Source organism: Pteronotus mesoamericanus, unplaced genomic scaffold, assembly GCF_021234165.1.
Source record: "Pteronotus mesoamericanus isolate MK-2021 breed Mesoamerican mustached bat unplaced genomic scaffold, CSHL_Meso_final contig_75, whole genome shotgun sequence".
Lineage (NCBI taxonomy): Eukaryota > Metazoa > Chordata > Mammalia > Chiroptera > Mormoopidae > Pteronotus > Pteronotus mesoamericanus.
The window spans coordinates 7,743,194-7,762,593 of record NW_026555249.1 but is presented as its reverse complement, the minus strand read 5'-3'; the positions used below and the strand labels follow the sequence as shown (position 1 = coordinate 7,762,593).

General features: G+C 36.5%; 1 protein-coding gene across 1 annotated transcript in view; it reads left to right on the top strand.

Annotated features, from left to right (window-relative positions):
- The window catches only part of NUP155 (nucleoporin 155), a 49,606-nt gene that overhangs the window by 17,629 nt on the left and 12,577 nt on the right, over window positions 1–19,400 (top strand). The window contains exons 11-24 of the mRNA XM_054583950.1: window positions 112–264; window positions 879–979; window positions 3,215–3,385; window positions 5,191–5,301; window positions 5,662–5,756; window positions 6,826–6,914; window positions 7,600–7,662; window positions 8,433–8,580; window positions 9,622–9,688; window positions 10,731–10,846; window positions 12,967–13,064; window positions 15,246–15,376; window positions 17,582–17,773; window positions 18,705–18,843. Of these exons, the coding sequence (XP_054439925.1) occupies window positions 112–264; window positions 879–979; window positions 3,215–3,385; window positions 5,191–5,301; window positions 5,662–5,756; window positions 6,826–6,914; window positions 7,600–7,662; window positions 8,433–8,580; window positions 9,622–9,688; window positions 10,731–10,846; window positions 12,967–13,064; window positions 15,246–15,376; window positions 17,582–17,773; window positions 18,705–18,843 (1,674 nt within the window). The remainder of the gene's footprint in view (window positions 1–111; window positions 265–878; window positions 980–3,214; window positions 3,386–5,190; window positions 5,302–5,661; window positions 5,757–6,825; window positions 6,915–7,599; window positions 7,663–8,432; window positions 8,581–9,621; window positions 9,689–10,730; window positions 10,847–12,966; window positions 13,065–15,245; window positions 15,377–17,581; window positions 17,774–18,704; window positions 18,844–19,400) is intronic.

Here is a 19,400-nt window from a genome sequence, read left to right as displayed (position 1 = left end):
TGTGGCTTTAACAGAGTTCTGTGCTTCTCTTTGGAACTGGTCTAATAACAACACGTGTGCCTCAGGTCTTTTATTTTCTGTCACTGATTTATAATTTTACCCCATCATCAGGGATAAGGTTGTACTTCAGCACGTGTCCGTTCAGGCAGCCACTAGCACGACCTAATACGCTGACGCTGGTTCACGTCCGCCTGCCTCCTGGATTCTCAGCGTCTTCAACAGTGGAAAAGCCTTCAAAGGTACATAAAGCTCTCTACAGTAAAGGTGAGTTCTGAAGTACTATCAGAGTGAATCCTGGCTGCTTAAAATAATTAAAATTAGAATGCATTTGAGGCACTTGATAATAAAGAGATTTTCCAATAGAATATAGAATGTTTTGTTTTCTTATGCGGGAACTTTTTTTATATTAATGTAATATTTTAAGCATTTTCAATTGCTAATAATTTGTGATCCATTGATGGTAAAATATATTCTAACTTTAGAAATGTTAAAATGTGAAAAAAAGATAATTGTTTACTTGACAGAAATACAGTATAAGATCTGGAACATTTAATGATCCTACCCTACCAATAATTTTATGTCCTTTTAGGGGATTTAGTTTTATTTTTGTAACTTATTTACTTATAACGATTAATGCTGTATATATTAGTGTTATTAATTACTGTTAAGAATATTGGGGATGCATATTATTTGGCATCGTAAGTCTTTGTGTCTTAAACTTTTAGGTATTCTGCTTTTAGTTTTCATTGTAACTTGGTTACCTATAACAATTAATGCTATAGATAGATATAGATATAGATGTTAATAATTGATATTATTGAGATTATTTGGGATGCATATAATTTGGCATCATAAGATTTTGTGTATTAAATTATTAGGTGTTCTACTGATGACAGCCTCAGAAAATGAAGACAATGACATTTTGTGGTGTGTCAACCATGACACATTTCCTTTCCAAAAGCCAATGATGGAAACTCAGGTATCAATTATCAGGATAATTGTAAAGAACTTTTAATATAATTTTAAGTGAAGAATACAGTTGTAAGAAACTTTATCTTCTATTATAGTTTGCTTCTAAATACCTCATATAATTAGAAAGCATGTAGAAAAAAGTGTATCTATAAATTCTTTGTTTTTCCTCTGTGACGCCAGAAGTTATGGTAATCATTAAAACTCTCTTTAAAATAAACATTGAAACCCTTGTAGAATGTTTTTTATAGGGTACCTGAAAATGCATGTACCTTTTCTGAAATTGTCTTTGTCCCATTTAAATGTGTTATATTTTTAGTTATTATGAGGCCACCCATTATAGTTATGAGTTAGAATTTTATTCTAATGATCTCTTTATAGTTCTCCCTAAATTTAAAAAAATTTTAGTTATAGACATTTTCAAACATACTCAAGAATAGAGCAAATGGTGACTTGAACTCCACATTAGTGAATTATCAACCCTTCCCCATCTTGTTTCTTCTCATTTCCCTGCATAACCAAATGCGCACACACAACCACGTACCTGTGCTTTCAAAGCAAGTACCATACGGACTCCGTGATGCGGAGTTCTGGTGAGGAGTGCCATCGCTGCCCGTGAGGACCTACGGGGAAGGCCATCTACTCCCTTGCCTTGGTATTCCCTGTCCCACCCCCATCTGTCCTCCCAGATGTCCCAGCACAGTTTATGCTGCCTGCCTCCCAGAAGGTGCTGATGAAACCAGATAAACCAACGAACGTGAATGTCTGATACTCTCTTTGGAACCATTTCTGTAAAGGCATTTTGGTTCCACCTGGGAGCAGCTTCCTAGTTATTCTTCAGCTTGAGCCCTCCTGGGCAGGGTGAGCAGGAAAAGGCGTGTAGATGGGAGGAGGAAGAACCCACCCCCAGGGACGGGTGCATGGTTTGAAAGGGCCCTTCCAAGTTTCTGACATGGACCAAGTCGCTGGGGTAGGGCAGAAGGTTGGTGTGGAGGCAAGGCGCACCTTTCTCAAAGTCTTCCCTTTATCCTTCGGACTTACTCTCTGAGCATCTACTATGTGTCTCATGCCGTGACAGACTGAGGGTTCAGAGTCCTGATGGGAGCGCAGTGTTGGGGCTACAGGTTTGAGTCCTGGCTCCATTTCCTCAAAGTTGTCGTTCAAAGGACTTAACATGTCTCTGGCCCACAGTTTCCTTGCCTCTAATAGTTACAATAGGACCTCCCTCTACGGGGTTGTGGAATTAAATGAATTCACATATGTAGCTCTCAGAAACACTGCATGGTGCCTAGGAAGCACTCAATAAACGTTAAGTATTATGTTTTTAAAGCAAATACTATAAATTGTATTTCATTTATATAATGCTTGAGTTCTTCTAAAACAAGTACAAGCAAGTATAGACTTATTTTTTTAACCACCAAATATAAATATAGTCCATGAACTTCAGCTAAATTCTAGTCTCCCAGAAACAGTTCTAAAAGACATTGGGACAGTGGGGAAATTCAACATTGGCTGGATATTAGACTAGAGAATTGTAAATATTCTTATGTGTTATAATGGTATCACGATTGTATAAGAAAACGTCCTTATTCTTAGGAGGTGCATACAAAAGTATTTAGCAGTAACATCATATAGCTTTCAAATGATTCAATAAAAGAAAAAATAATATCGAAAGAGAAAAGGTAAATAAAGCAAAATGCTAACATTTGTTGGATCTAGGTATTGGGCATATGGACATTTACTGTACTTTTAACAATTTTGTATGTTTGAAATATTTTATAATAAAAGTATTTTAGGAGATTAAAACACTTTAGAAAAAAAAGAAGTAGCTTAGCTTAGAAAGCAAATATAACTTCAGAAGAGAGCAGAAATCTACATGTCAGCAAAGTACAAGCACTGAGCCTACCAGTACATGTCAGTCTGTCCTGGAAAGATGGTAGAAGGAAGTCTTTGGTTATAGAAAGAACTGTAATTCTAGTAAATGCTATTTATAGTTTATCTTAAGAAAATTTTGCCTTTATCCTTTGGTATGGACAGATTGCTTGTTACCATAGGAGATGCCTGATTGAAAGAATTAGAAAGTAGAAAATTAAATACAGACTTTTGAGAATATTTGTTAATGTATTAATTTATTAAATCCTGTGTTTAATTTCAGAATAAGTCTGTGTAAGTTTTCCTTTTTAAAGTCCTCCTTAATATTAACTTTCATAGTATTAGTGTTAAAAAGTTTATTTCTTTTATATAGATGACAACCCGTGTTGATGGTCATTCCTGGGCTCTTTCTGCAATAGATGAATTGAAAGTAGATAAAATAATTACACCCTTAAACAAGGATCATATTCCAATAACTGACTCACCAGTTGTCGTGCAGCAACACATGTTGCCTCCAAAGAAGTTTGTTCTCCTCTCAGCCCAGGTATGTACATACTCTGTTAAGGTGAAGGCAAGTAGAAACAATATTTAATGTGTTTGCATTCTGCAGCACTTGCTCAGTAGAGTCATTTACTTAAGTACTTAGGAATGTTTACTCTTAACATGTTCTTAAGAAAGAAATAATAAATCCCAAAAATTCAACAAAGAGAACTTGCTTTTTATAATATTATATTTCTAATGAACCTATTCTATCATCAGTGTTCAGTAGCATAAAATGAATAAACTGAGCTAAGTTTATTTAGTATCGATCTCACTTAAATTATTTAAACATTTTTCTTAACATGTATTTTTTGAATGGTAATACATTGACAAAATTCAGATGGCCAACAAGCGCGAGACAGCACAGCCTCCCTCTCACTTCAGGCTTCTTCCCCACGGGCCCCAGAGTCATTGGTGTCTGTGTATCTTTCCAGAGATGTGTTGTCAGCTACAAACAGGACAGATTTTGAAACAAGTGGCAGCATATTATATACACTGCATTATACTCTGCTTTTTATGTTTCAAAAATATGCTGTAGAGCTCTTTTCCATATCATTATAGAGAGACTTTCTCATTCTGTTTGTTTGAAACATTCATTTATGTGGATGTACCATATTTAACTATAGGCCCCTATTAATGGATCATCTTTGCTGTTAAAAATAATTCTGCAACCTTGTGCCTGTAACATTTGCATGTAGAATTGCATCTGCTGAGCCAGAGTGTGTGCGCATATAATTTGAGTATATGTTCCCAGATTTCCCTGTGTACAAACATACATTCACTATGGGTAAATGTTCAGTGCCTGTTTCCCTACATCCTGGCCAAGGACAACGTGCCGTCTTACTCAGAGTGAGATTGACTGTCATTTTAAGTGCTTATTTTTCTATGAACTATCTATTTCTATGTTGTTCTTTGTTCTATATTTCTATTTCTACTTTTCTATCAAATTGTTTTTATTTAATTTGTAGGCATTCTTTGTGTATCAAAGGAACTAACTTTTTGTAATTTTTATATAGTTTGATTTATCATAGATTGTCATTTAATTTAATCTATTAAGATATTTCCAAATGGATAAATTTACAAGTGGTTGAAATTTTCAAGTTATATTTTGAGGCTTATGTGATAGTAAAAAAAAAAAAACTTCTCACTTTGAGGCCCATAAAAGAATTCACCCATAGTTTATTTTATTTTATTTTGTCCTTTATTAGTAGTTTTATAATTTTATTTTGTCCTCTAAATCTTTGATCTCTTTTGAATTTATCCTGGTGTAAGGTATAAATAAGAATCCAGCTTCATTTTTTTCCTAAATGAGCATCCTTGTGCCAATAGGATTAATGGATAATCTAACTTTAATCTTCTGGTTTGAGGGGAAGTTTTTATCATAGTCCAAATTCTAGTATTTACTTGACCCTATATTAGAACTTCCTGAATTAATAAGAAAACACTGAGCTCTGCAAAAAATAAATAAATAAATAAATAAAAGTAAGTGAAAAGGTGCTGGATCCCTTAAACATAACATTTTATAAACCTTTCCCTTATGCATGGTAATAGCAGATGCTATACTAATACGGTTTGTGTCAGACAGAGCAGTGCTTTCTTATTAGATTTTTCTAAGGATGTACAGGCGTAGTACAGGTTGGGAGATGAACTGGAGATGCTCTGTTTCATCCATTTACTTTGTATTCTTGAAGTTATTTTTTTGTTTTTTCATCTCATTGATTTTATTAAATAAAATAACAGGGTCAGTTGTTACCTGCTCAACTTGGTAAATTTATTATTCACGTTCTTTTTTTTTTTTTAACTTCTTAGGGGAGCCTTATGTTTCATAAACTTAGACCAGTAGATCAACTGAGGCATCTACTTGTGAGTAATGTGGGTGGAGACGGAGAAGAGATTGAAAGATTCTTTAAATTACATCAGGTAATTATTTGTACTGTTGGTTTTTTTTTAATGTGATGGTAATTTAAATAAGAAACAGTGGGAAGTACAGCTAAATTTTATGTAAGTCCAAAAATACTGTAATTAACAGGTAATCTTACCAGTCTTTCTTTACATTAACCACTATACATGTACCGATATTTGGGAGCTGTATTAATACACTGTAAGTTTAAAGGCAATAGTGTTTACTTCTTTTTCATATCAACTGATTTCATTCAGACAGCAGATATTTATTGAGTAGCTGCTACATGGTAGGCACAGATTTAAATGTTGGCTACAACATTAGACAACACTTCTTTTTGAATGTTCATGCCTAATATAAGGGAGGGTGTTGTTTTACAGGAAGACCAAGCTTGTGCAACCTGCCTCATCCTTGCTTGTTCCCCCGCTGCCTGTGATAGAGAAATATCTGCTTGGGCCACTCGGGCTTTCTTCAGGTATGTGTCAGTTCTCTTGTTTTTGGCCACTTTCTTAGACAGTTGCCTTAAACGTGATGGTTTAAGGGCTTGCCAGATGGTTGAGTTAAAACCCCTTTGTGAGAAGGTGAACCTGGAAGATTATGATGCTAAAGAAGCAGCAGTTTATGCACTGTTACCCACTCTTCTGTCAGTAGTCTTCTCTCGGCACCTCTGTGTCAGCTGCCGGCTCACCTGTTGTTTACTTCCCTAAATGCTAGGCCACTTCTGCTTTATGCGTGCCATTGACACTGAAGGGTTCTAAGTCGCTCTAAGGAAACTTAGTATCAAAAAAGTATTTTTCTTGGAAAATGTTAAGCTAAGAATAAGAATTTGAAATGTGATTTGTTTAAAAGAGTTTTTAAAAGTACCGTCTCACCATACTCTAGTATAAAAATTATAGTACCATGTACTCATTAAGTAAATTTTTGCCTTGCTGACCTTTTTAAAGTTTTTAAAAGATTTTACTTATTTTTAGGGAGAGGGGAAAGGAGAAAGAAAAAGGGAGAGAAACATCGATGTGAGAGAGAAACATCGATCAGTTGCCACTGGCATGAGTCCCAACTGAGGACCGAACCTGCAACCCAGGCTTGTGCCCTGACCAGGAATCTAACCGGCGACCTTTCGCTTTGCAGAAGGAAGCCCAGCCAGCGGAGCCACACTGCTCGGGCTGCTGTCCATTTTTTAGAAATTGCCGGTTCCTTATAATACTTCCTGATAGGATTTCAAGTCAATTTTTACTAAATTAGTATTTTTAATGTATATAGATACATTATATACATTATATACATGACAGGGTGAAAGTAGGTTTACAGTTTTAATAACAAATATGTAATACAACAATTAATAAGTGATATAAGAATAAACTCTGCATACTCAACTGTAAACCACCTTCTTTTGCTCCACTCTGTATTTCACTGTAAATAGAATGTATTAAAGTCTCTAATGTTTAAAGTTTTATTTTGAAAGCAAAGCAAAACTTAGAACAATTCCAGCTTTTAAGGCAGATAGTTTCACTGAACAAACTAAGCCTATGTTGTCATAAAAACAGGTACGGCGGTGAAGCCCAGATGAGATTTCCAACCACCCTCCCCACCCCAAGTAATGTTGGTCCCATCCTGGGGTCTCCTGTCTATGCTAGTGAGTATGAAACATTGAAATGAAGCTGTTTTTAATAGTTTGAATTTTAGAAACCTTGTAGTATATTTTAATGGACAAATCTTTTCATTATATTGACTTCTACTGTTTTGGTGAATAATTCTAAAGATATCTGACTCTTAAAAGTGATGAGTTCTTTTTTTTTTTTTTTAAAGGTTTGATTTATTTATTTTTAGGGAGGGGGAAGGGAGAAAGAGAGGGAGAGAAGCATCAGTGTGTGGTTGCCTCTCAAGTGCCCCTTCCTGAGGACCTGGCCCACAACTCTAGGCATGTACCCTGACTGGGAGTCGAACCAGAGACCCTTTGGATCGCGGGCTGGCACTCAATCCACCGAGCCACACCAGCCAGGGCAGTGATGAGTTCTTACTCTATGTTAGAGAACAAAATAAGATACAACCAATAGTATTTATAGAACTCATTTGTTTATTTATTCAAAAGAAAGGAGATGAATGATTTAATAATAAATAAACTTCCACGTCAGTGTTTTCCAAAGTGAGGATTGTTAGAAGATTGCTGGGGAATGAGTTGAGTCCTTATCTCTTGAATACATAACGGGTGGTGCTGGTCCACACGCTCATGCTTAGAAACAGCTTCTGTGTCTAATTTTGATCAGATTCAAAAGTTGGGAAGTCATTTTATGAATCTTATATTCTTATTTCCTTTCTAGGTTCTCCTCTTCCTAGTGGTGGTCCATATCCAAATCCATCGTTTTTGGGAACACCATCTCAAGGTATCTCTTTTTTCTTTTTCTTTTTCTATTTATTTTTCTTTTTCTTTTTCTTTTTTTCATTACTACCATTATTTCTTTTGAAGAGCTAACACTGTGGGTTATCTTTAATGCTCGGTGTGAAAAAGATTAATTTGCCCTGTTCTCTTAACGTAATTTAGTTCTGACTGGTGAGGCTCAGTTGATTGAGCATCATTCCGCAAAGTGAAAGGTTGCTGGTTCCATTCCTGGTCAGGGCACATGCCTGGGTTGCAAGCTTAATCTCTGATTGGGGCTGTGTGAGAGGCAACCAATCAGTGTTTCTCTCACACATCAATGTTTCTCTCCCTCTCTTTCTCCCTCCCTACCTCTCTCTCTACAAATAAATAAATAAAATATTTTTTAAAATGTAATTTAATAGACGTGACATCCAAGAAAGTACTGACTATTGGCTGTGAATGCTTTAGGAGCGCCTTTAGTAGCACCTGGAAAGCCCCTTGTTTGCGCACTGAGATTTAACTGCCAGCCGTGACGTCTGTAGAGTTAGTTCCCTTTCACTTCCAGTATTAAGGAGCCGTGATTGCAGGCTCTCTTTCCTTTTCATCCTGCATTGCCAGTGTTTGAAAACTTATCTGGGAGCACCCGTTTAAGTCTAAGTCTCTCTTTATCTGTTTATTTCAGTATTTTTGTAAATATTTATTCCCGTGGGTCTAGATACAACAGACTTGGGCTACCGAGCATCCTCAGTGTCTGTGGTTAAATTTTAAGTTTTGTTCTTGTTACGTGTGTCCAAGGCATGCATCCTCCTGTCATGTCAACACCGGTGTGCGCTGTGGGAAACCCGGCAATCCCGGCCGCGAGTATGGGCTACACGGCAGGGCCAGAGATTGTGTACTCTGGGAAACACAACGGCATATGCATTTACTTTTCTCGGATCATGGGGTAAGTTTTTCATGGAATAATTAACTGTTGCTCACCTTATCCTAGTTTGTGTCACTGAATATTTTTAATTCCATATTTGATATGTCATTTATTCCTATTAAATTGTACCTAAAGCTTTAGTTCCCTGTCCAATTTAATAAAATTGTTTTCTATCATTCAGCTTTTTTATTATCTAACCATGTGTATTTGTTCCTTTATTTTATATATATATATAGACCTATATCTTCAAAATATATCTCTACACATATTATATATAGTGTTACAAACCACCCCATAACTCAGGAACGTGTATCTGCAAGTTAGCTAGAAAGCTCTGGTCTTGGCCTGGCTCACTTGTGCACGTACAGTTGGCTGTGAGGCTGGAGAGAGCTCTGTTAACATTTAGCCAGGTTGTCCTCCACGTGGCTTCTCCTCCTCCAGCAGGTGAGCCAGGGATTACTCACCTGGTGGTAGCAAGGTTCTGCGAGAGGAGCAGAAACTTGCAAAGCCTCTTGATGCCTCTTCTCAGAATTGGCCTGCCACCAAGTCCACCTCATTTATTTGGCCAACTCAGATTCAAAAGGTGGGAAATAGAGTCTTCATCATGAGAACGGCATCAAAGTCACATTGTAAAGGGGATGGGTGTAGGGAGGGATGAAGAGTAACAGCCATTTATGCAACCAGTCTATCATGTTATCTAGCCAGTTCTCATGTCTAGTATATATTTTTTCATAAGTTAAGAGATGTATGCTTCCATTCTAATTATTTGTTTAAAAATTGGAAACTTCAGAACCCCTTGATAAATTTGTTTTTGCATTATAAGCTTCTTTGTTTACAGTTCATTACCCAGAGCTTTTTGATTTTTCTTCAGGGGTATTTTATGTTGTTAAATAACTTAGATATATCATGTTTTGAAATTTTCCTGTTTTCCATTTTTTCAGTTAACTTAGTAAAACGTTAAAGCATTGCTATATTTTAATAAACACATAGAAAGGAATTTACTACATATTGTGATTATTTTTATTCATCCTCAGTGTAATTATTAAACCATTTTTGTTCCAGAAATATCTGGGATGCTAGTTTAGTGGTGGAAAGAGTATTCAAGAGTGGAAACAAAGAGATCACTGCGGTAAGTGTGTTGTGTAATAGTATTCCATTATTTCTTGGTAACCAGGGTATGCTATTTATGGAGGAGTACATTGTTTCACATTTCTTGGTGTTATAAACAAGATGCAGTGATTATTCTTTTATGTATTTGTTTCTCTACTTGTCCAATAAACTGTCCAATTCCTGGGTTAAGCCTCTGCTCTTACACTTATTAACAGATGAGTAAATTTCTTAACGTTTCAGAGCCTGATAACATTGCTGTAAGATGAGGATAATATATCTCCTTCATAAGGTTCTTGTGAGGGTTATAGTAAGTCCTAATACTTAATGTTGCTCAAAGCTACTATTTAAATATTTTGTTTATATACCCAAAAAGTCCATGGACCCAGTACTAATTTCCATGTACTTGCCTATATTCTAGAGTACTTTGAGATAGCATCTTGTAAAACTTTGTGTTATCATAAATTCAGGTAGTGAGATTTTTTTCGGTGGAATATGAATGCAATTTATTTTAAACTTTTTAAAATGAAAAGATATCGCGATATCAAATATATTTTCAACTCTGATATTCTTTTTAAGTTCACATTTCTAAGAATAAGCATGTATTTATTTGGTATGGTATGATTTCATTTATATGAAGTTGAAGAACAGGTTAAACTGCTAGATAGTCATAGAAGTAAGAAAGTAGTTAACCTGCGAAATGGAGTGACTAATGAATGGGGCATTAGGGAGCTTTCCTGGCTGTTGGAAATATTCTATATCATGGTCTGGCTGTGGCTGTATTAGGATGTAAAAAGTTAACAAGATGACCACTTAAGATTTGTGTATTTTACTCTCTGTAAATTATATTGAAATCACACCAGAGTAGAAGGAGGGATGTGATGTCTAGCCCTTCATTCTGGTCACCAAGTATGAATTGATATAAGAAATACCTTTACTGTTTGTGAAGTTAGGGTACCTCAGAATTAAAATTTATATTCAGTTATAGATATACAGAGCATGTTTTTATATATAAAGACATTTTCATTGTTTCATTTTCATGGAAAATACTTTCTTTTTAACAGGTTGAGAGTAGCGTTCCCTCCCAAATGCTGGAGTCCGTGCTACAAGAACTAAAAGGTTTGCAGGAATTTCTGGACAGAAACTCCCAGTTTGCAGGAGGACCATTAGGAAATCCAAAGTAAGAATAAATAGGACTTATTTACTTATTTTTCCCCTTTTTTCCCTCTGAGGTGTAATTCATATGTTATAAATATCATCCATCTAAAATATACAGGTCAGTGGTTTTTAGCGTATTTTCAGGTTATGCAGTCATCACCCACCACTGATTCCAGGACATTTTCATCACACCAAGACCAAACCCTCTGCCCACTAGGAGACACTCCCTGTCTTAGTTCAGGCTGGAGTAACACAAACACAGCAGGCTGGCTCACACAACAAACGCTTATTTCCCATGGTGCTGCAGGCTGCCGGTCTGAGGTCCGGCGCCCGCATATCCAGGTCCTGGTGAGGGCCCTCTTCCTGGTTCACAGGCGGCTGCTTCTTCCTGTGTCCTTGCATGGCAGAGAGAACGTGAGAGCATGCTCTCTGCTATCTTCTCATGAGGGTACTCGTCTCACCATGGGGCTCCATTTTCATGGCCCTGTCTAACCCTAATTAGCTCCCAAAGCCCCCACCTCCAAATACCATTACTTTGAGGCCTAGGGCTTCCGTGTAGGAATTTGATGGGACACAAACTTCTGTTCCCCTTCCCGTGGTCCCTGGCAGCCACTCATCTGTTTTTCTCTGTGGAGCTGCCTCAGGTAGTTGTTCTTTGTATTCAGTGCAAGGCTGTGAGTTAGAGTCAGTGAGAATAGCCATAGCAGACTTACTCCATCGTGGCCACTGCCGATAGTGCAAGATTTGTTGTTGTTTTCTTCTCAAGGATTATTTAACTTTATTTTTAGAGAGAAGGGAAGGGAGGGAGAGAAACATCACATCAATGTGTGGTTGCCTCTCACGTGCCCCCGCGCTGGGACCTGGCCCACGACCCAGGCATATGCCCTGACCAGGAATCGACCCAGCGACACTTCGGTTCGCAGATTGGTGTTCAATCCACTGAGCCACACCAGCCAGGACACAGTGCGGGTTTTTACTTAGTAACATTATCAGCCTACTATTTTAATATTTCAGCCTGTTGCAGGTTGTTTTTTTCTTTTTCAATGCAAAATTTTTCCATATTTTACCTCTTCAGATTGCTCTTGAATCATTTTGAGAATAGTCTTTGATAGCTTTCTTTGCTTTCTAGTGTGATAAGACCTCCCAGGCTCACTTGGTACAGTTTCTGCCATAGACCTGAGATCAGCCATTTCTCCCACGGGGCCCTGGTTTCTTAGGATAGCAAAGGGTATTGGAGACTGTAGCTAGGGCTGTTTATTGCTCCTGGACAAGCTGTAAGTTGTTTTTATTTTTTAATAAAACAAAATTTTGAGTTGTACTGTTATTGGGGTTCAAATTTAAGAATACAGGATATTCACTGTCTGTTAACTCTTTTATGATATGTTTATATTGCTTTTACCCTAAAAATCTTATTTTCTGACATTGACATAATCAGTTACTTGCTTTCTCCTAGAATGTGCCTATTATAGCTTCAGTAGTCATACACTTTTGAAGTTTAAGATCTTAATCTGCATTTCACTGAGTATCAGTTCTGAAACAGAAAGTTCTGAAAGCTCATCAGTCTTTACAAATGCTCGTATTTGCTCATTTCCCTCAGTGGTTGGTATTTTCTTACAGCAGATTCTTTGCTTTTTATTTTTGTCCTAAAGTTTTCTCGTGTGAAATGGGATTCTTAATAATACTTACCTACAGAATTATTGTGTTCAGTTAAATTACTGGTGCAGGCAAAAAGCAAGTGTTCGATAAAAAGAAGTAATTGTTATTATCCATTTACTCAATGAAACTTTAAGCACCTAAGAGATCGCAATGCTTCCAGTTTAAAATATCATTGATTTGCCAGTGCTGCTTCACTAATCTGCAAAGGAAAAAATATTTACAACCTATTCCAGGTCATTTATATGAAATATTCAGAGAAGGCAAATATATAGACACAGAAAGATGAATGTTGCTTAGAGTAAAGGTGAGGAAAAGGGGGAAATGGGGACTGACTGCAAATGGGGGGTGTTCTAAGATTAGATTGTGGTGGTAATTGTGCAGCCCTATGCATTATACACTTTAAGTTATTGAATGTTGTGGTATATGAATGATATCTCATTAATGCTGTGGAAGACACAAGTACACATTCTGGAGTTTCTGTTTTAGTACCACTGCCAAAGTGCAGCAGAGGCTGATGGGATTCATGCGTCCTGAAAATGGAAATACCCAGCAAATGCAACAGGAACTGCAGAGGAAATTTCATGGTAAGTTATTACTTCTGATCGCTTAAATGTACATGACCCTAGTAACGAGTTTCATTAGATGAGGAGAACATAATGCACATCTCAATAAGATTTAGGTTGTAGTAACACATTTTTTTTTAATTAAAATCATCTGTGTGATTGAGAAAAGTGGGACAATGTGGATATCATGTATTTCCATAACTTTCAGCCCACAAAATTTTTTCTCTTCTCCAGAACACACGATATACACCTTTTTAATGATATTTTTATTGTAAAATAGACATAAAATTTATCATTTTAACCAATTTTAAGTGTATAGTTCAGTGGCGTTTAGTATGTTCACTACATCCATCTGTAAAACTTTTTTCAGCTTCCTAAACTGAAATTCTGTACCCCATGAAACAGTAACTTCCAATTGCACCCTACCCCAGTCCCTGGAAGTCAGCATTCTTGCCCCGCCCCCAGCTTTGATTCATACGTAGTACCTCCTGTAATTGGAATCACACAGTATTCATCCCTTTGTGATTGGCTTGTTTCATTTAGTGTAATGTCTTCAAAGTTTGTCCATGTTGTAGCACATGTCAGAATCTCCTCCCTTATTAAGATTGAATAATACTCCGTTGTACCACATTTTGTTTATCTGTTCATCCCAGTGGACACTGGGGTTAGTTTCACCTTTGGAGTATTTTGAACAGTTCTGCTATGAATATGGTATACAAATACAAACTTGAGCCCCTGCTTTTATTTTTTTGTTATATACCAAGAAGTAGAATTTCTGGATCATAAGGTAATTCTATTTTTAATTTTTTTGAGGAACTGACATTGTTTTCCATTGCAACTGCACCATTTTACATTTCCTCCAGCCATGTACAAAGGGTTCCAATTTCTCTACATTGCACCAGTTATTTTTCAGTGGTTTTTTTTATACCCATTCTAATGGGTGTGAAATGATATTATGGTTTGATTTGTATTTTACTAAGGATTAGCGACACTTTTTTGTAGACTTAAAAAATGTGAATTAAGTTTTTGGTTGTGTTTTTGTCCATTATAAGTAGTGACAACTAAAGAAAGTGTAAGGGAATCAAGAAGTTCTCATAATCATCAGTTATTCCAGATATGAATTGGAATAACAATAAGTTATTGCTTAAATTTTGCTTGCAATTCATTTTTTTTTAAGTTCTCTTGTCTTCTGTTATTTAAGCCAATCATTCTGGCTGATAGATCTTGGCTAATTAAGACCCAGCCGTTTACTTTTGTCCCAAAATACTTTTTTCCCTTCTTGCCAGCCCTTGTTTCCCGTTCACTGTTTTGCAGGTTCTTTTGCAGTACTTCAGTAGGGCCGTAAGCCTGGCACCACCAGCACAAACAAAAGCATTCTAATTGCTGGCAGTACTCACTGAGATGACCCTTTTGTAGAGCAATTTGGCCATGTCTAGTAAAAACTTAGAATGCATTATACTGAAAGCTGGCAATTTTACGTCCAGCTGTGCATCCTAGGACAGTCAGTCTATCAGGCTTTTTTTTCACAGTAAGAAATATGTTTTACATTATGACCCAGATATTCAGTTGTGTGACACACACATACAACTGAAGCAAAAACTTAGGAAATAACTACTTGTTTTACAGTCTAAGATTTTTTCCTTTTTAATTCTATTTTATTTCCTCTTTAAGGAAAAAAAAAAAGACTCTATTGACTGACTGAACTGATTTTATGACTCGTCAATGCATTCTGGTCTAGGGCTTAAGAAACTCAGTCATAGAGAAACCTGACTGTGCTTTCTAGGAGACCTTTTTTATGGATATTTATTGCTATTGTTTTAGTAGGAAAACAGCAAAAAATGTAAATGCTCTTCAGCTGGACAATGTACCTCATTGTAGTGTACTCCATGATAGAGCACTCAGCAATTTTAAAACTTGTACTAGATTTATATTTGTCAGTATGGATCACTTGCAAAAATATAACAAATGGAAAAAGCAATGGCATCAATGATTTTAAAACAGCAATACTTTTATTGTTTATGTGTATACACAAATGCACATGCGTGTAATAGTGCTCACGGTTGCCTGTGATGGGGGAGTAAAGAGAATAATGATGATTTCACCTTCATAGTTGTTTTTATTTGAGGTAAAGTACTGTTTTACTTGAAATAAAACAATCTATGTCATTTTATAAAACTTCATTTAATTGCATTTTGTAATTAGAGGCTCAAGTGAGTGAAAAGATTTCACTTCAGGCAATCCAGCAGTTGGTCCGAAAATCATACCAGGCTCTGGCTTTATGGAAGCTTCTTTGTGAACATCAGTTCACTGTCATTGTAGGTGAACTGCAGAAGGTAGGATATTTTTGTTCCCTGAAGGCCATACTGTTAATCCTATGCTTAGTTTTGTTTTGTTTTTGTGTTTTTCTTTTGAGTGAACTTTAATTTTACACTCTAGTTTGGGAGGAGATTATTTGGGGAAGCATTTAGGTTATGATAAAGTTCCGATGTTATAGGGAGACTGCATTAAAGATTGAGGGGTTCGCTTTGTCAGAGCCTCGAGTTTTCACAGTGTATGAGAACTTCAGGTGGTATGTGAATGAAATCTTCCTTTCCCAAAAGTACTTTTTGAAAACAGTGGATTGTAAACTTTATTTGGGCTACAGATCCCTTTGGGAATCTGATCAAACTATCTCTTTTCACCCTCAAAGAATGCATACAAACATATACACAAATTTTTGCATATGATGTCAGAGAGTCCATCAACCTTGATTAAACATTTATACTTTAAAAAAAGGTGTTTCCCATTGTGGGATATGAATGGTCCATAATCATCTTGCTGTTCTCATTTGAATCCTTTTTAATAGTAATAATTTGCATTCATTTAAGTATTAGGTTTATTTTGAGGGAATGTATTCCTACCCATTATTTAATTTTGAACATTTTGAAACAGATGAAAACAGAGCAGTTTTACAGCTTAATCCGCATATACACTTTACTGGTATTCAGCATTTTCAAGATTTTACCAACTTTGCTTCATCTATCCTCCTTTTTCTTTTACTTTACAGAATTATTTTAGAGTAGATCCAGACATTACATTATCTCATTCCTACCTGCTTTAGTATGTACATCTTTAAAAAGATGGACTTTACCTTGAATAATAATGTCATTATCACACTCAGCAATATTAATAATTCTTTGTTAGCATCTAAAATAATGAAATCTCTCTGGCTTTATATCTTTTTACAGATTGGTTCATTCAAATCGCATTCTAAACAGTTGGTTCACTCATTGAATTTTATTATTGTTTCTCTTAAATCTCTTTCAGTTTAGAGCTACTTTCCCTTGCTATTGCCTTGTAGCTACTGGGTGATCAGTCCTATGGAATGCCAGCATTCTGAGGTTCTCTGTGCCTTTCTCGTAATAAACTTGTTTCTTTATTCCCTTCAGTTTTCTGGAAAATGGAAGTTAAGTCTACAGAAGCTTGATTAAAGTTCAGGTCCATTTATTTAAGGAAGTACTAAAATACTTCATAGGTAGTAGTTTCTGTGTCAGACTGCATTTATTAAGGGACACCAAAGATTTGATTGCCCCACTGTCAGAGATACCTCAGGTCGGCTGCCAGATTTCAGACGGTGAATCTAACCGCGCCGTCAGGGAGTTCTCCGTGAGACTGTCATTATCCTCGCTGTGCACCGCCTGAATGACTGACTGCATTTAGGGTTACAGAATGGCGAATTCCTAATCGGATTACAAAATCCAATTTCTGTTATATTAATAAAATTGTCTTTTATCCTGTAGGACTGTTGGTTGCCCTGAAATGTGTAGTTCTTGACTTTTAAGTACAAGTTTTAAAGTTAAAAGGCATTGCCCTAGTTCTTTCCGATGAAGTCCAAAGAGGTGTATTATTGCTCATTTTATTTCTTTTAAACACATACTTAAAAAAATGTTTTTTAAGCTAAAATGTTTAATTATGAAAATGTTTACATATCAGGTAGAATACGGTTTAGTGGGAGATAAACGTACTGTAATTGAAGTTTTAGCCTAGGCATCTTTTTTGTGATCCATCTTCAAAGTTCTGTCCCTTGCATCACAATTTATATGCTTAAGGAATAAAAATTCTATAATAATACAAAACTTTGGATGTAGATAGTATATTTGCTGAAATTTATAGGAAAATACCAGTCAAATCTCAAACAGAGTATTTTACTGTAGTATAAATTACAATTACCTCACTAATTGATTATTCTTTTCTGGTTATAACTAAAGTCAGGAGACCTGGCTCTAATTTTGGCTTTGCCTGAGCTTTACCTTCCTCATTTGTACAATTAGAGATTTGGACTAGACATACTGTGGATTCTTTTTCTATTCTATATGATTCTATGAAAATTTCAAAAATATGTTAGTTTGCATAGTTTTAGTATATTTTCTCTTTTCAATTATAAAGTCTGTTAATATTTTGGTTAAATTATTAAAGGAATTTTATTCTGTGTGGAAATATGATATTCTTATATATTTGATAGAAGAAAAGTTTTTTGTTTTTTTTTTTAATACTCCTAGGAATTTCAAGAGCAGTTGAAAATCACCACCTTTAAAGATCTGGTAATCCGGGACAAAGAACTGACCGGGGCATTAATTGCTTCCCTTATCAACTGCTATATCAGAGACAATGCCGCTGTTGACGGCATCAGTTTACACTTGCAGGACATCTGCCCACTTCTGTACAGCACGGATGATGCAGTCTGTTCCAAGGTACGGTGCTTCGCTAGCTGTTTCAGTGTTGCCTGCAGAAGAGGAGGTTTCGCAGTGTGGTCAACATGAACAGCGCGCTAGAGTTGGAATCAGGAACCATCTGTTTTTACTCTTATGTATGGCCTCAATACTTTTCTTAACCTCTCCTGGCCTCAGACTCCTCATCTGTATAAGAAAGGGGTCAGAATACATGATTTCTTAAAATCCATATATATTAAAGTTTTTCATGAAGAATCTTTGATGATATTGCTAGGCCATATTTTAAAAGATAATGGTTTGCCCCTGGCTGGTGTGGCTCAGTAGATTAAACGCCAACCTGAGAACCAGGTTCTCAGTTCCTTGTCAGGGCATATGCCTGGGTTGTGGAACAGGCCCCCAGTTGGGGGTGTGTGAGAGACAGCTGGTGGATGTTCCTCTTGCACATCAGTGGTTCTCTCCCTCTTTCTCCCTCCCTTCTCCTCTCTGAAAATAAATAAATAAAATCTCTTTTAAAAAATCAAGATAAAAAAATGGTGGTTAAACATGCTTCTCCTTAGAAATTAAAGAAAATCTCTAAAACCTAAAGTAAGTCTGTAATGAATCAGAGTTAATCGGGCAATTTTTATTGATCCTTTCCTACAGGTGGAAGGAATTTAAAAAATCAGTATCACGTGGACTGCCTGCTGACCAGTAATGTATTGACTAGGCAAGAGATTTACCAGAAAAAAAGCTATCTTGCTTAACATGTTTGTGAAAGGAATTAAGAATAGCTAGGATTTTTTGGTCAAAAACTTTTCTGCCTAAAATTAAGAAGAAAGTAAGTTTGTAGAGTTGTTTTTATTATTGATTATAATAAACCAGATGTAAATTTAGACATAAGACTAAAACATGTTGACAGCGTCATCTGTGTGCTCAATTTTATCTTTTTAAGTTCTTGTCATTTCTACTTTAGGCAAATGAGCTTCTCCAACGTTCCCGACAAGTTCAAAATAAGATGGAAAAAGAAAGAATGTTAAGGGAATCACTGAAGGAGTATCAGAAAATCAGCAATCAAGTTGACCTTTCCAATGTTTGTGCTCAGTATAGACAAGGTGAGAAACAAAACATTCTTCCTGACTTTTTTTTTTTTTTTTTTTTTGGTACCAAATTACTTTATTTGAAGGATGGTACAGATGAGAGATAGAAGTGGATGACTGGTGTAAGTTACGGGAAAGGGAAAGGTCACTCTGACATGCACGTGCTGCCTTGGTGACAGGGCTATGCATGTGCCATGGTCGTGGAAAGGCAGCCTGGGACTGAGCTCTCCTCACTGTCTCCCAGCTGTGCTTGTCAAAGAGATGCTCTGCTGAGCCAGACTCAGGGGCCCGCCATCTGCACAAGGTGGTTACGTGGTCACCCACTTCTTTGATGGATTTCACCTGCTTATCCAGGTGGTGAGTCTCCGTGAAGTCACACAAATGAGGGTCATTTTCTTTCAGTGGCCAGTTTGTGCAAGTCCAGTAGTGACCGATTCACACTTATTCCAAGTGTGACGCACACTGCATTGCATTCAGCCCGTTCTCCCAGCCATCACGGTCTGGTTTCCTGATACTCCGAAGGAAGATTGGGCCGCCTCCTTGGTTCTGCAGCATCATCAGTTTCTCAGCAT